Below are 14,871 nucleotides of genomic sequence, written 5' to 3' on the forward strand. Positions count from 1 at the left end.
GGGGGGTGGTCACAACTTGGGCCAGTGGCAGGAGACCTTGTTTGCCCCTGTTCGGATTGGACTGGCAGTTGCCTGCTTTTCCTTCAAACTAGTTGCTAGGTTGCAGCAACCTATGACCTCACAAGGGTTCCAACCCTCCTGGTTGGTAGGTGCTTGGCAGCAAAGGTAGCCAGAAGCACCTTCTCAGAGCTTTCTCTACTCCTAGCATCTCCTTAGCCTGGAGTAGGGATAACGGGCTCACATTCAGTGAGAATCCACAAGAGGATTTTGGACAGGGTCTGGTCCCGGAGAGGGTGAGACTTGGGCAGAAATCATGGCCAGTGTTCCATCGAGTTCCCAGGCTGTGAGCCAGAGGCCCCAGCCTGGCCCCTCCGGGCACCAGCCGGATGTGATGCTGGACGCACAGAGACCAGGACCGCCAGGTGAGGCAGCGGAGGGACGAGGGGCTTGAGGACGGGGAGCCGACGGCAGGAAGGCCTACCCAGGGGGGCTTGTGTGAAGGAAGGAGACACTCAGAAGGCCAGGCACTGGAGGACGAGAGTGTAGGTGTGGGGACAAGGACACACACGGGGAAGGGCACCTGGAGGAATTATCTAAATGAGGAAGGGTGTTGAGAACGGGGAGACGGAACAATGGCAAAGTGGATGGGGGCAGATGGCTGCCAGCAAAGGAGAAGGATGGAGAGATGGCTGGGGAGAAGGCCACGGTCTGCGACAGCAGAGACACTGGGGGCAGCTTGTCTTTTGGGGGTAGTTGGAGTGGAGTGGGAGGGGACACGGGGACCGAGGGATGAATCGCAAAGACAACAGCTGGACGCTGTCGCCTGGTTTCTTTGCCCAGCAGCCCAGGCACACAGCAGCCCTCCGCCAGAGGGCTCCGGCCGGCGCACGCAGCGGGAGAGGTCGGCCGCTCTCCAGGAGTCGGAGGAGGCAGCCACGGGCGAGGAGGACGCCTGGGACCTGGACATGCTGTGCGGCCTCAAGATGAGGCTGAAGCGACGGCGGGTGTCCCCGGTGCTGCCCGAGCACCACGAGGCCTTCAAAAGGCTGCTTGGTAGGGGGAACCCTGAGCCCATTCCCCTTTAGAGAAACTTCCAGCGACTAGACTTTTCCAATGGAAAAGAATTCCCTGTCAGTTGGTGACCTCTCTGTTCCCAGAGGACTCCTCCGGGGACACTTAGAAATGGCTGCCAGTAAAGGAGAAGGATGGAGAGATGGCTGGGGAGAAGGCCACGGTCTGTGACAGCAGAGACACTGGGGGCAGCTTGTCTTTTGGGGGTAGTTGGATTGGAGTGGGAAGGGACACGGGGACCAAGGGATGAATCCCAAAGGCAACAGCTGGACGCTCTCGCCTGGTTTCTTTGCCCAGCAGCCCAGGCACACAGCAGCCCTCTGCCAGAGGGCTCCGGCCGGCCCGGGAAGCGGGAGAGGTCGGCCGCTTTCCAGGAGGAGTCGGAGGAGGCAGCCACGGGCGAGCAGGACGCCTGGGACCTGGACAAGCTGTGTGGCCTCAAGATGAGGCTGAAGCGACGGCGGGTGTCCCCGGTGCTGCCCGAGCACCACGAGGCCTTCAAAAGGCTGCTTGGTAGGGGGAACCCTGAGCCCATTCCCCTTTAGAGAAACTTCCAGCGACTAGACTTTTCCAATGGAAAAGAATTCCCTGTCAGTTGGTGACCTCTCTGTTCCCAGAGGACTCCTCCGGGGACACTTAGAAATGAGGCAGGATTAGGCCACAGGCAGAAGCAGTCTGCACTCGGCACACAAAAGCTCGGCTTCCACTGCACCCCTGGGGCTCTCAAATCTAAATGCCTCCGTCAGCGTGCGGGGTGCTGACAGGCCATTGGGCGCGCTGATGTGACCGTCAAGGGAGACGATGCCTCCCTGCACGGTGACGGAGCACCACCTTCGGTAGGATCAGACCTGTGCACATCACCTACTGACACCTGCCCCCCACCCCCAGCCAAGCCACCGAAGAAGGATGGCACCACCTTTCTGGCCCAACGAGTGCACCTCGGCCTCCCCACCCCGAAAGGTCCCGTCAGCACGCACGGCTGCTCTCTGCTCGGCCCTGCTCCGGCTGTCCGTCTAACCTGTGCCTCTCTTCCCAGGGGACCTTGTTGTGAAAATATTCCTGGCCTGGGACAAAAATCTGAGGGTATCTGACAAGGTAACTTTGTCCACTGAGATGTGTTCCCTCTCCAGCATCTACCCTGGGGGGCTGGAGGGATGCCTTCTAAACCCCCAGTCTCGCCTCTCTCCCCAACTCGGAGCCTTGTCCACACTGCCCTTTGCGGGGCCTGGAGGCTCCTTGCGTGGGAAGGGGCAGCCCTGCCCCCACCCCCACTCCTCTGGGGTCCGCCCCTTTGCCTGCCACCGCAAGCCCCTTCTCGCCTCAGCCCTGGGGACTCCCCTTTGTGCCAGCTTATCAAAGACCCTTCTGATGGCGGCTGTCCTAAACAACCAGCGTCCCACCGGCAAAGCCTGCCATCCAGGAGCGTCCTAAAGTCCCTCTCCCCACACGGGCGGGGTCTGCCCCCAGCCTCCCCCTCCCTCACCCCTCCGTCCTTCCGTCCTTCCTCTTCTGGGATGTGACCGCTGTCCTGTGGCGTTCTCCTCTTCCTCAGTATCTCCTGGCCATGGTCATAGCGTATTTCAGCCGGGCTGGCCTCCCCTCCGGGCAGTACCAGCGAATTCACTTCTTCATAGCTCTGTGAGTATTGCTGTCAGTGGCCGGCCGTCAACATTCAGTCCTCTGGGAGGGCGGAGGGAGAGGTGTGGGACTCTGACCTTGCATCTGTTCTCTTTTGTACTCCACGTGTACTGTTCACTTTGGTATACCAAGGATAGGATTATAACAGAGCGGTTTCTATACTGTTGTCTGTGGAGACAGACAACCCTAACACCAGTTAAAACACTGGAACGAACAAAAGACCACACAAAACCCTCCTGAGGAGGGACAGAATGGGCACCACGCTGTCCCCAGGTGGCCAGGCTTGAGACCGCACCGCCTCCCTCAGAAGCCTCGGCCGCTCTCCTGCCTGAGTCCACATCAAGTGGACCGTCCTCCTCTGGCTTCCCAGGCGGACGCCACAATGCAGGCCCTCGTCATGTGACACAGACCGAGTGTAAGCATTCCCCACCCGTGCTCCCTACGAGGCTTTACACGCCCCAAATCCTCGGAGAACACAGGTCTAATGCTCCCCGCCCCTCCTCAGCAATGCCACCGGCTAAGGGGGTTCTAAGCCGAGGCCAGCCTTCTCAGTCTGAACTCAACCCTCCCCACAGTCAGCATCACACTTGCTTATGGTCCTGACATTGCACTGCTTTCTTCCAATGCTCCGTCTGAAATCCCTTCCCTCTGTTTTCACATTGTGTCTTCTGACTTGTAGGTGTCTTTCAGACATATATATATTGGAAGAAAATGACCTATCCTTAAAGTCGGTGCAAGGAGCACAACTGTTCCCACGCCTCCCCTGGACCCCTAACTGCAGTCCCCCAGTAGCACATCAGCTAAAATCCTAGTGTCATGTCACGTTCCGGGTAATAGTTACTTCACTTCCTAACTCCCCCCTCCCCTTCTCCAAACCATCAGACCAGACACCGTTGCAGGCAGGTCTTGTCAAAATATCCACATGTTCATAAAGCCCTCAGCACGCTACTTTGTGTTGCAAACGTTTAAGCTACACTGAGTCCATGAGGCGATCAGTATGGCATTTGACTGTGAGACAAAAGCGTCCGTCCATCCGTCCATCCATTCATTCAACGAAATCTTGTACACTGCATTCCGTGCCAGGGACTAGGAGGGTTGGGAGGAGAGCCTTGAGAAGGGCACGTGGCACCCATCCTCCAGCCTGAGCCACATGGTAGGGAAGCTAGGACTACAGAAACCGGCTAGTCAGTTCCTGCCCTCTGGATACGCACACATGCTCACTCCGCAGGGAGCCACAGGGTGCGCACATACAACCGCTTTAAAGGGCACAGGGAAGATGATGGGGACATTGCATGGAAACTGCACTGCTCGCCCTCAGGCCTCCCCGAGGGCCTTTGTCTTCAGCATCCAGCTGTGAGAGGTGCCCTTCAGGTCCCTGCCCCGCAGTGGCTTCTTGATGACTGGGTGGCCCTGTGTGACGCTGGTAGGGCTCCCGTAGGTCCTTTGTCAAGTTCAGCCTGTGCCTCTCCTTGGACGCTGACCTCGGCTGGGGATCCTTCCCGTCTTGCTCCTGACCAGCAGCCCGATGTCTCTCCCCAGCTACCTGGCCAACGACATGGAGGAGGACGACGAGGGCCCCAAACAGGACATCCTTTGGCTCCTCTATGGGAACGACCGTTCCCAGCGTCTTCTGTTCCACCAACAGCGAGTCCAATTCGCCCAATCCATGGGCTGGAAGGCCTGGGTCTCCCGGGAAGAGTGTGAGGAGGTGCGTGAGCAGCTGGGATCTCGGGGTGGGGGGGCCGGACTGCAGTGGGGGGAACACGGGATCGTGGGATCTTGAGGCGAGAAGGAACTGGAGGCTGGGCGAGGAAGGAGGGGCCACCTGAGGCCAGAGCCACCTGCCTTCCAGATCCAAGCGTTTGACCCAGAGCTCCCGGTGTGGAAGCGAGACCGCAGCCTGCTCGCTGTGTGAGCGCTCCCGGGACCACGGAGGCCTGGGCTCACCGGCCCAGAAGAAGGGAAGTCTGGATCCTCAGGTGCAGACAGAGCGCCTCGTTGTGTCGGCTTAGGAAGTCACCCTTCCAGACACTGACACCGCCCCGAGCCACAGGCCGAGGAACACACGCAGGTATGACCCCTGCACACAACTAGAGGGGAGGGCGTGATCATCCTGGGTGATCGGGAGCCATACTGCCCGTGACTCAGTCCACTGACTGCTCTTCCCCTCTCCGTCCTCTAACACCCATGTTGTCTTAGTCTTAGGACGGAAAGTCACAGCCCTCCACTTCGGGGGCTGCCCACGGGTGGAGCCGTCTGTATACCAAGCATCTTCAGGTATAGGGGCTTTTCCCTGCTGATAAGGACTCTCGCCTACCAATGGCTCAAGTGCAAGTTCTTCTTGCTTTCCACGCGTGTATGTCCCTTACCCAAATAAGCATCGGAGATCTCCACTCAAGGGGCTGTCGGAGATGGTGCTGTGCTGCTGCAAGATTGCACCCCTAGTTGGCCAGTGGAGGCCTCTGTACCATGCCACTCCCTGGCTTTGGGTCCAGACTCGCACCCACCCCGCGATGGGATAGGTGGTTATTACCTTGGTCGGAGCTGTTCCCGTGATGGGCTCCATAGCCAGCAAGGCGTGATACACAGAAGCCAGTTGCTCCTCTACTAACGGCCACCAGACCTCTGCTCCTTTCCATAATTGTGACCAGAATCCAACAGGTTGGCGTGTCCACTCAAGCCACTGCCGAAGGCCCCATCCATAACCGTCTCCGTTTACATGAACATCTAGCTCACAGGGCCTTCATGAATCCATTACACTCAAGGACTACAACGGCCTTGACTGCCTGCTCAGTAGCAGTGAACACAGCTGCACAGGTCTCATCACGGTCCCACCTGATGCCCTTTTGTACCGACTGGCATGAGGCCTTCAGAATTTGTGCCAAGTGCGGGGTAAACCCCCTCCAGGAGCCCAAAACACCCAAAAGCTCTTGGACGACTCAATGCCACAGTGGTAGGGGTGGGGAAAGCCTGGACCTTGCCTATGACCACATCTGGGATAACTGTAGCTTTACCCGACCAGACAACCCCCAAGAACTTGACACACAAACCAGGTCCCTGAACCATCCCTATCTAAATACCGACAGCATTCTTCAACAGACTGGAACAAACAGTTCTAAAAGTCATAGGGAACCACAAAAGACCCCGAACAGCCAAAGCAATCCTGAGAAAGGAAGAAGAAAGCAGGGGGGATCTCGCTTCCCAACTTCAAGCCGTACTACAAAGCCATAGTAACTTTAGTTTTACCCGACCAGACAACCCCCAAGAACTTGACACACAAACCAGGTCCCTGAACCGTCCCTATCAAAATACCGATAGTATTCTTCAACAAACTGGAACAAATAGCTCTGAGGGTCATATGGAACCACAAAAGACCCCGAATAGCCAAAGCAATCCTGAGAAGGAAGAATGAAGCGGGGGATGAGGGGGGATTACGCTCCCCAACTTCAAGTTCTACTACACAGTCACAGTAATCAAGACAATTTGGTACTGGCACAAGAACAGACCTGTAATCAATGGCACAGAATAGAGGGCGCAGATATAACCCACACATACATGGCCAATTAATATATGATCAAGGAACGACGGACGGACATACAATGGGGAAATGACAGCCTCTTCAACAGCTGGTGTTGGCAAAACTGGACAGCTACATGTGAGAGAGAGAATGACATGGGATTACGGTCCAACTCCATACACAAGAGTAAACTCGAAATGGATCAAAGACCTGAATGTAAGTCATGAAACAATAAAACTCTTAGAAGTAAATCATAGGCAAAAGTCTCTTGAATATAAACATGAGCAGCTTTTTCATGAACATGCCTCCTCGGACAAGGGAAACAAAAGCAAAGATGAACAAGTGGGACTCTATCAACATAAAAAGCTTCTGTCCAGCAAAGGACACCATCAGTGGAAGAAAAAGGCATCTCTACAGTATGGGAGGATATATTCATAAATGACATATATCATAAGGGGTTGACAGCCGAAATATAAAGAGCTCATGCACCTCAACAACCAAAAGGCAAATAACCCGACTAAAAAATAGGCAGAGGATCTGAACACACACATCTCCAAAGAAGAAATTCAGATGGCCAAGAGGCACATGAAAAGATGCTCCACATCGCTAATTATCAGAGAAATGCAAATTTAAACCACAATGAGATATCACCTCACAACAGTCAGGATGGCCACCATCCAAAAGACAAACAACACCACATGCTGGTGAGGTTGTGGAGAAAGGGGAACCCTCCTACACTGCTGGTGGGAATGTAAATTAGTTCAACCACTGTGGAAAGCATTATGGAGGTTCCTCAAAAAACTCAACATAGAAATGCCATTTGGCCCAGGAATTCCACTCCTAGGAATTTAACCTCAGAACGCAGCAGCCCAGTTTGAAAAAGACAGATGCACCCCTAGGTTTATCGCAGCACCACTTACAATAGCCAAGAAATGGAAGCAACCTAAGTGTCCGACAGTAGATGAATGGATAAAGAAGATGTGGTACATATACACAATGGAATATTAGTCAGCCATAAGAAGAAAACAAATCCTACCATTTGCAACAACATGGATGGAGCTAGACGGGTATTATGCTCAGGGAAATAAGCCAGGCGGAGAAAGACAAGTATCAAATGATTTCACTCATATGTCGAGTATAAGAACAAAGAAAAAAACTGAATCACAGAACCCAAGAATGGACTAACAGTGACTAAAGGGAAAGGGACTGGGGAGGATGGGTGGGAAGGGAGGGATAAGGGGAAAAGGGTGCATTACGATTGGCACACATAATGTAGGGGGTTGGGGAGGGTAGGCACGGGCAAGGCAGTATAGCACAGAGAAGACAAGTAGTGATTCTATAGCATCTTACTATGCTGATAGACAGTGACTGTAATGGGGTATGTGGTGGGGACTTGATAACAGGGGGAAATCTAGTAACCACAGTGTTGCTAATGTAAGTGTATATGAATTATACCAAAATAAATAAATAAATAATCAATTAATTAAAAAAGCAAATGTTTACTCGAATAACTAAAAATCACTCATGAAAGCAGTGATTTCAGGGTCAGTCCAATATATTGTAAGTGTTTACAACTGGAAGGAAACATCACGAACCAGTTAAAATCTTGGTATTGGTATCTGCTTCTAGACAGGAAATCCCACACAAAATCTAAAACTGCCAGGAACGGTTAGTTACAGAAACTCGAGTTTCGCGTCCAGGAGGGGAGGGAGAAAGGGAGCCAGGGAGCCTGGGTAGCGGCAGAGAGTTGGCACTCAAACACACATTTCCTCATTTTACTGGAAGGTACAGCAATCCCACCAACATAGGCACCTTTACTGCCCTAGTCCTAAAAACTCGTTTGAAAAATAACGCAGGACAGTGACTGTAATGGGGTATGTGGTGGGGACTTGATAATGGGGACAATCTAGTAACCACTATGCTGCTCAGGTAAGTGAATATTAATGATACTAACTAACTAACTAGATAGTTAAACAAACAAATAAATAAATAAACAAACAAATACATACATACATACATACTTACATACTTACAGACATACAGACATACATACAACGCAGGAGCCAAAAGGAGCCGCTTGGTCAGAAACCTACGCGAAATTCCTAACACAGCCTGGGCTGCAGCCGGCGGCAGGGTCGTTGCCGCCCATTACTATACAAACAGGTACCCGATCTCTAGGCGGGGGACCTCGCCAGTGCCCGCCGCCTCCGGGCGCACAAGTCTCCCTCCTCTCGCCACAGGACCTGTCCAGACAACAGCAGGCAGCAGACATTTCACTGCTCACTGAACAAGAGGTAGAGAACAGCACAGAATCGCCCCCGAGATAAGCACACACGCAAGCAACTCACACAAATCAATAAACACTGCAGCTGCAACGCCGGCAGCGGACGCGCACGACCCTCGGTCCGTTCGCTCCTCCCCCACCCGCCTGCCACCCAAGGCCCAGCGCGCCATCCAAGCTCCATTACCCGGGTGCAGCGCTCCGCGACTCTGGCCGGATAACAACTTCCCCCAAAAACACCAAAGAGAAAAAAGGCGTCCACGCAGAGCGCCATCCCGGCGCGGAAAAGCAGCTCTCCCGGGCGAGGGGATCTGTCTCTGGTGCCTCCCCGTCCCTGAGACCGGGTAACAACTCCGCAAAGTCACCTGCCGCCCAGCTCGCCGCCAGCTCCAGGTCTCCCACGGCGGCAAGTAGGTGCCCGCTGATGCCCGGAGTCCCCGGCCGCCATGCCAGCCCCCCACGGAACGTGGACCGCACTCCCGGGGCTCGCCTCGCCGTGGCCAGCCGGGACCCGAGGAGCGGGGCCGCTGAGTGCCCCGCGCCCCCGGCCCGCCGCCCCCCATTCCGCGGGCGCGCCTCGCCGGCCGGTCCCAACCTCATCGCCGCCGGCCCAGCCCGGTCCGCGCGCGCCGACATGCAGCCCGCAGCCGGGCCCGGCCCGGCCCGGCCCGGCCCGGCCCGGCGAGGGGCTGAAGACCGGGCAAAACCCGCTCCGCCCAGACCAGAAAACTGGCCGGCCGCGTCCCGGCCGCCCGCCCAGCGCCGGGGAGGCGGCGGCGGCGAACCGTCCCGGGGGGCGGCAGCGGCGGCAGGAGCGGCCAGCCGGACACAGACCAGGGGAGAGACGCGACGGCTCAGGGAGAGCGGAGCGGACGCGGCGCGGCGCGGCTCCGGCAGCTGCGGCGGGCAGACAGCGCTCCGATCCACTTGGCCGCTCCTGCTCGGCCGCCCCAGCTGCCCGGCTCCCCCTCACTCCGCCGCTCCCCGCTCCCCTCCGCTACTCACCGTTGCTGCACCGCCGGCTCTCCGCGCCCACACCTGAGGCCGGCCGTCTGCTCCTCCTGCGGCCGTCCCAATGCTCCAGCCACGTCCTGCGCCTCTCCGCGCCGCACCTGGTTTACGACACTCGCGGCTTTACGACACCACGTTCCTCAGACCTAGAGCCGCTCGCTCCACGGCGGGAACCTTGTCGCTAGGGAGAGGACGCTGCATCCAGCAGGGAGGGGGAAACGTTCCCTCAGGTGTAGGGGATGGGGAGGGGACCGCTGGCAAACTTCAGTGAAAACAGGAAAACATACTGAGAAACGGTGTGTGGGGAGAGAGGGGGGAGGAGATTAAAGGGCATTACGATTAGCACACATAATGTAGGGGGGTAGTGGGGAGGGCAGTACAGCACAGAGAAGACAAACAGTGACTCCACAGCATCTTACTACACTGATGGACAGTGACTGCGATGGGGGGTGGGGGGACTTGGTAATATGGGTGAATCTAGTGACCACCACGGTGCTCATGTGAATCCTTCATAACATTGAATATCAATGATACCTTAATAAAAAAATAAAAAACATTACTGAGAAAAACTAAGGAAGACTTGAATAAATGAAAAGAGGTGACGTGTTCACGTATTCGAAGATTCAGTTGGATGATGCTTCTTCCTATAACGGCTGTAGATTGAACATAATCCCCATCATAATCCCACAGGCACTCCTTCGGGGCTCTGCTGACTTCTTCAAACGTCAATGGCAAGCCCCACCGACGGGCTACAGCCCACATTCTCTTTTTTTTTTTAATTCATTTTTTATTAAGGCATGATTGATATACACTCTTATGAAGGTTTCACATGAAAACACAATGTGGTTACTACATTTACCCATATTATCAAGTCCCCACCCATACCCCAAAGTAGTCCCTGTCCGTCAGTGTAGTAAGATGCCACAGATCCACTATGTGCCTTCTCTGTGCTACACTGTTCTCCCCGTCATACCCCACACCATGTGTACTAAACATAATACCCCTCAATCCCCTTCTCCCTCTCTCCCTCCCCACCCGCCCTCCCACACCCCTCCCCTTTGGTAACCACTAGTTCCTTCTTGGAGTCTCTGAGTCTGCTGTTATATTGCTCCTTCAGTTTTGCTTCATTGTTATACTCCACAAATGAGGGAAATCATTTGGCATTTGTCTTTCTCTGCCTGGCTTATTTCACTGGGCATGATGTCCTCCAGCTCCATCCATGTTGTTCCAAATGGTAGGATTTGTTTCTTTCTTATGGCCGAATAGCATTCCATTGTGTATATGTACCACATCTTCTTTACCCATTCATCTACTGATGGACACTTAGGTTGCTTCCACATCTTGGCTATTGTAAAAAGCGCTGCGATAAACATAGGGGTGCATATGTCTTTTTGGATCTGAGAAGTTGTATTCTTTGGGTAAATTCCAAGGGGTGGGATTCCTGGGTCAAATGGTATTTCTATTTTTATTTTTTTTTTGAGGAACCTCCAGATTGCTTTCCACAATGGTTGAACTAGCTTACATTCCCACCAGCAGTGTAGGAGGGTTCCGCTTTCTCCACATTCTCGCCAGCATCTGTTGTTCTTAGACTTTTCGATGATGGCCATCCTTACTGGTGTGAGGTGATAGCTCATTGTGGTTTTAATTTGCATTTCCCTGATGATTAGTGATGTGGAGCATCTTTTCATGTGTCTGTTGGCCATCTGAATTTCTTCTTTGGAGAACTGTCTCTCTTCACATCCTCTGCACATTTCTTAATCGGGTTATTTGCTTTTTGGGTGTGGAGGCGTGTAAGTTCTTTATATATTTTGGGTGTTAACCCCTTGTCGGAAATGTCATTTACAAATATATTCTCCCATACTTTAGGATGCCTTTTTGTTCTGTTGATGGTGTCCTTTGCCATACAGAAACTTTTTAGTTTGATGTAGTCCCACGAGTTCATTTTTGCTTTTGTTTCCCTTGCTCCAGGAGATACGTTCAGGAAGAACTTGCTCATCCTTATATTCAGGAGATGTTTGCCTAAGTTGTCTTCAAAGAGTTTTATGGTTTCATGATTTACGTTCAAGTCTTTAATCCATTTCAAGTTTGCCTTTGTGTATGGGGTTAAAGAATAATCCAGTACCATTCTCTTGCAAGTAGCTGTCCACTTTTGCCAACATCAGCGGTTGGAGAGGCTCTCATTTCCCCACTGTATATCCATGGCTCCTTTATCGTATATTAATTGACCATGTATGGGTGGGTTTATATCAGGACTCCGTAGTCTCTTCCATTGATCTATGGGTCTGTTCTTGTTCCAGTACCAAATTGTCTTGATTACAGTAGCCCACATTGTCTTTTGCAATGTGTGCAACAAACGCAGACACAAACATTGGGCTACAGCAGAGGCAGGCTTTCCTTCCCAGCCAACGCATGTGGACAAATAATGTGTCTGCTTCATCATTCACTGGGGATGCCAAAGGCAAATGGCCAGACACACGATAGACAGTAACTGTCTGAGTCTGACTAAGGCCCATAGGTCTTGCCACAGCTCTTGCCCTCAAAGGGGCCAGTGACGAACCATCCAGTTGGCATGGCACCATGTCGGCGGCAACAGGGTCAAGCCCGGCACACAGCCCAGCTGTCGGTGCACACAACTAGAGGAGAGGGCACGATCGTCCTGGGAGAACATGAGCCATACTGCCCGTGACTCAGTCCACTGAATGCTCTTCCCCTCTCTCTCCTCTAACACCCATGTTGTCTTAGTCTTAGGACGGAAAACCACAGCCCTCCACTTCGGGGGCTGCCCACAGGTGGAGCCGTCTGTATACCAAGTATCTTCAGGAATAGGGGCTTTTCCCTGGTGATAAGGTCTCTCGCCTACCAATGGCTCAAGTGCGAGTTCTTCTTGCTTTCCACTCGTATACGTCACTTGCCCAAATAAGCATCGGAGATCTCCACTCAAGGGGCTATTGGAGAGGATGCTATGCTGCTGCAAGTATGCACCCCCATTTGGCCAGTGGAGGAGTCTGTGCCATGCCACTCCCAGGCTTTGGGTCCAGCCTCGTACCCACCCTGCGATGGGATAGGTGGTTATTACCTTGGTCGGAGCTGTTCCCGTGATGGGCTCCATAGCCAGCAAGGCGTGATACACAGAAGCCAGTTGCTCCTCTATTAACGGCCACCAGACCTCTGCTCCTCTCCATAATTGTGACCAGAATCCAACAGGTTGGCGTGTCCACTCAAGCCACTGCCGAAGGCCCCATCCATAACCGTCTCCGTTTACATGAACATCTAGCTCACAGGGCCTTCATGAATCCATTACACTCAAGGACTACAACGGCCTTGACTGCCTGCTCAGTAGCAGTGAACACAGCTGCACAGGTCTCATCACGGTCCCACCTGATGCCCTTTTGTACCGACTGGCATGAGGCCTTCAGAATTTGTGCCAAGTGCGGGGTAAACCCCCTCCAGGAGCCCAAAACACCCAAAAGCTCTTGGACGACTCACTGCCACAGTGGTAGGGGTGGGAAAGCCTGGACCTCGTCTATGACCACATCTGAGATAACTGTAGCTTTACCCGACCAGACAACCCCCAAGAACTTGACACACAAACCAGGTCCCTGAACCATCCCTATCAAAATACCGACAGCATTCTTCAACAAACTGGAACAAATAGTTCTAAAAGTCATAGGGAACCACAAAAGACCCCGAACAGCCAAGCAATCCTGAGAAGGAAGAAGAAAGCAGGGGGGATCTCGCTTCCCATCTTCAAGCCGTACTACAAAGCCATAGTAATGTGGTACAGGCACAAGAACAGACCCAGAGACCAGTGGAATGGAATAAAGAGTCCAGACATTTACCCAAACATATATGATCAATAACGTATGATTAAGGAGCCATGGATATACAATGGGGAAAGGACGGCCTCTTCCACACCTGGTGTTGGCAAACTGGACAGCTAACATGTAAGAGAGTGAAACTGGATCACTGTCTAACCCCATACACAAAAGTAAACTCAAAATGAATCAAAGACCTGAATGTAGGTCAGGAAATCATAAAACTCTTAGAAAAATACATAGGCAAAAATCTCTTGGACATAAACATGAGCAACCTCTTCATGAACGTATCTCCCCGGGCAAGGGAAACAAAAGCAAAAATGAACAACAGGGACTATATCAAGCTGAAAAGCTTCTGTACAGCAAAGGACACCATCAATAGAACAAAAAGGCATCCTGCAGTATGGGAGAATATTTTCATAAATGACACATCCCATAAGGGGTTGACCTCCAAAATATAGAAAGAGCTCACGCACCTCAACAAACAAAAGCAAATAATCCAATTAAAAAATGGGCAGATGGTCTGAACAGACACTTCTCCAAACAAGAAATTCAGATGGCAAACAGGCCCATGAAAAGATGCTCCACATCGCTAATCATCAGAGAAACGCAAATTAAAACCACAATGAGATATCACCTCACACCAGTCAGGATGGCCAGCATTCAAAAGACAGACAACAACACATGCTGGCAAGGATGTGGAGAGAGGGGAACCCTCCTAACCCTGCTTGGGGGGAATGTAAATTGGTTCAGACATTCTGGAAAGCAGTATGGAGGTTCCTCAAAAAACTCAAAGTAGAAATACCATTTGACCCCGGAATTCCACTCCTAGGAATTTACCCTAAGAATGCAGCAGCCCAGTTTGAAAAACACATATGCACCCCTTTCTTTATCGCAGCACTATTTACAATAGCCAAGAAATGGAAGAAACCCCAGTGTCCATCAGTAGATGAATACATAAAGAAGATGCAGTACATATAAACAATGGAATATTATTCATTCAGCCATAAGAAGAAAAGAAATCCTGCCATTTTCGACAACATGGATGGAGCTGGAGGGTATTATGCTTAGTGAAATAAGTCAGGTGGAGCAAGACAAGTACCAAATGATTTCACTCATCTGTGGAGTATGAATACAAAGCAAAAACTGAAGGAACAAAGCGGCAGCAGACTCAGAGAACTGAAGAATGGACTAACAGTTACTAAAGGGAAAGGGACTGGGAAGGGTGGGTGGGAAGGGAGGGACGGAGAAGGGGATTAAGGGGCATTATGATTAACACGCGTAATATAGGGGTGCACGGGGAAGGAAGTGTAGCACAGAGAAGACAAGTATTGATGCTACAGCATCTTACTATGCTGATGGGACAGTGCCTGCAATGGGGTTATGTGGTGGAGACTTGATAACAGGGGGGACGTGGTAAGCATAATGTGGCTCATGTGAAACCTGAGCATAAGACTGCATATCAATGATACCTTAATAGAAAAAATAAACAAACTCCAGTTGGATCAGGGATCTAAATGTAAAAAATTCAACACGAC

General features: G+C 52.3%; 1 protein-coding gene across 1 annotated transcript; it reads left to right on the forward strand.

Annotated features, from left to right (window-relative positions):
• The first annotated feature begins 313 nt into the window (after positions 1 to 313).
• On the forward strand, positions 314 to 5,000 carry LOC130679391 (speedy protein E4-like). Its single transcript, XM_057487999.1, has 6 exons — positions 314 to 422; positions 841 to 1,053; positions 2,108 to 2,166; positions 2,624 to 2,709; positions 4,249 to 4,417; positions 4,562 to 5,000. The coding sequence occupies exons 1-6, from the start codon at positions 314 to 316 to the stop codon at positions 4,622 to 4,624; spliced, it is 699 nt and encodes a 232-aa protein (XP_057343982.1). The 3' UTR covers positions 4,625 to 5,000.
• Positions 5,001 to 14,871: the final 9,871 nt, after the last annotated feature.

This window comes from Manis pentadactyla, chromosome 10 (genome assembly GCF_030020395.1).
Source record: "Manis pentadactyla isolate mManPen7 chromosome 10, mManPen7.hap1, whole genome shotgun sequence".
Taxonomy (NCBI): domain Eukaryota; kingdom Metazoa; phylum Chordata; class Mammalia; order Pholidota; family Manidae; genus Manis; species Manis pentadactyla.

Coding starts and splice junctions, on each gene's coding strand:
- LOC130679391 (XM_057487999.1), top strand. CDS start 314: ATGGCCAGTGTTCCATCGAGTTCCCAGGCTGTGAGCCAGAGGCCCCAG. Junction 2,710..4,248: donor ATTCACTTCTTCATAGCTCT/GTGAGTATTGCT, acceptor GTCTCTCCCCAG/CTACCTGGCCAACGACATGG. Junction 4,418..4,561: donor CCCGGGAAGAGTGTGAGGAG/GTGCGTGAGCAG, acceptor CCTGCCTTCCAG/ATCCAAGCGTTTGACCCAGA.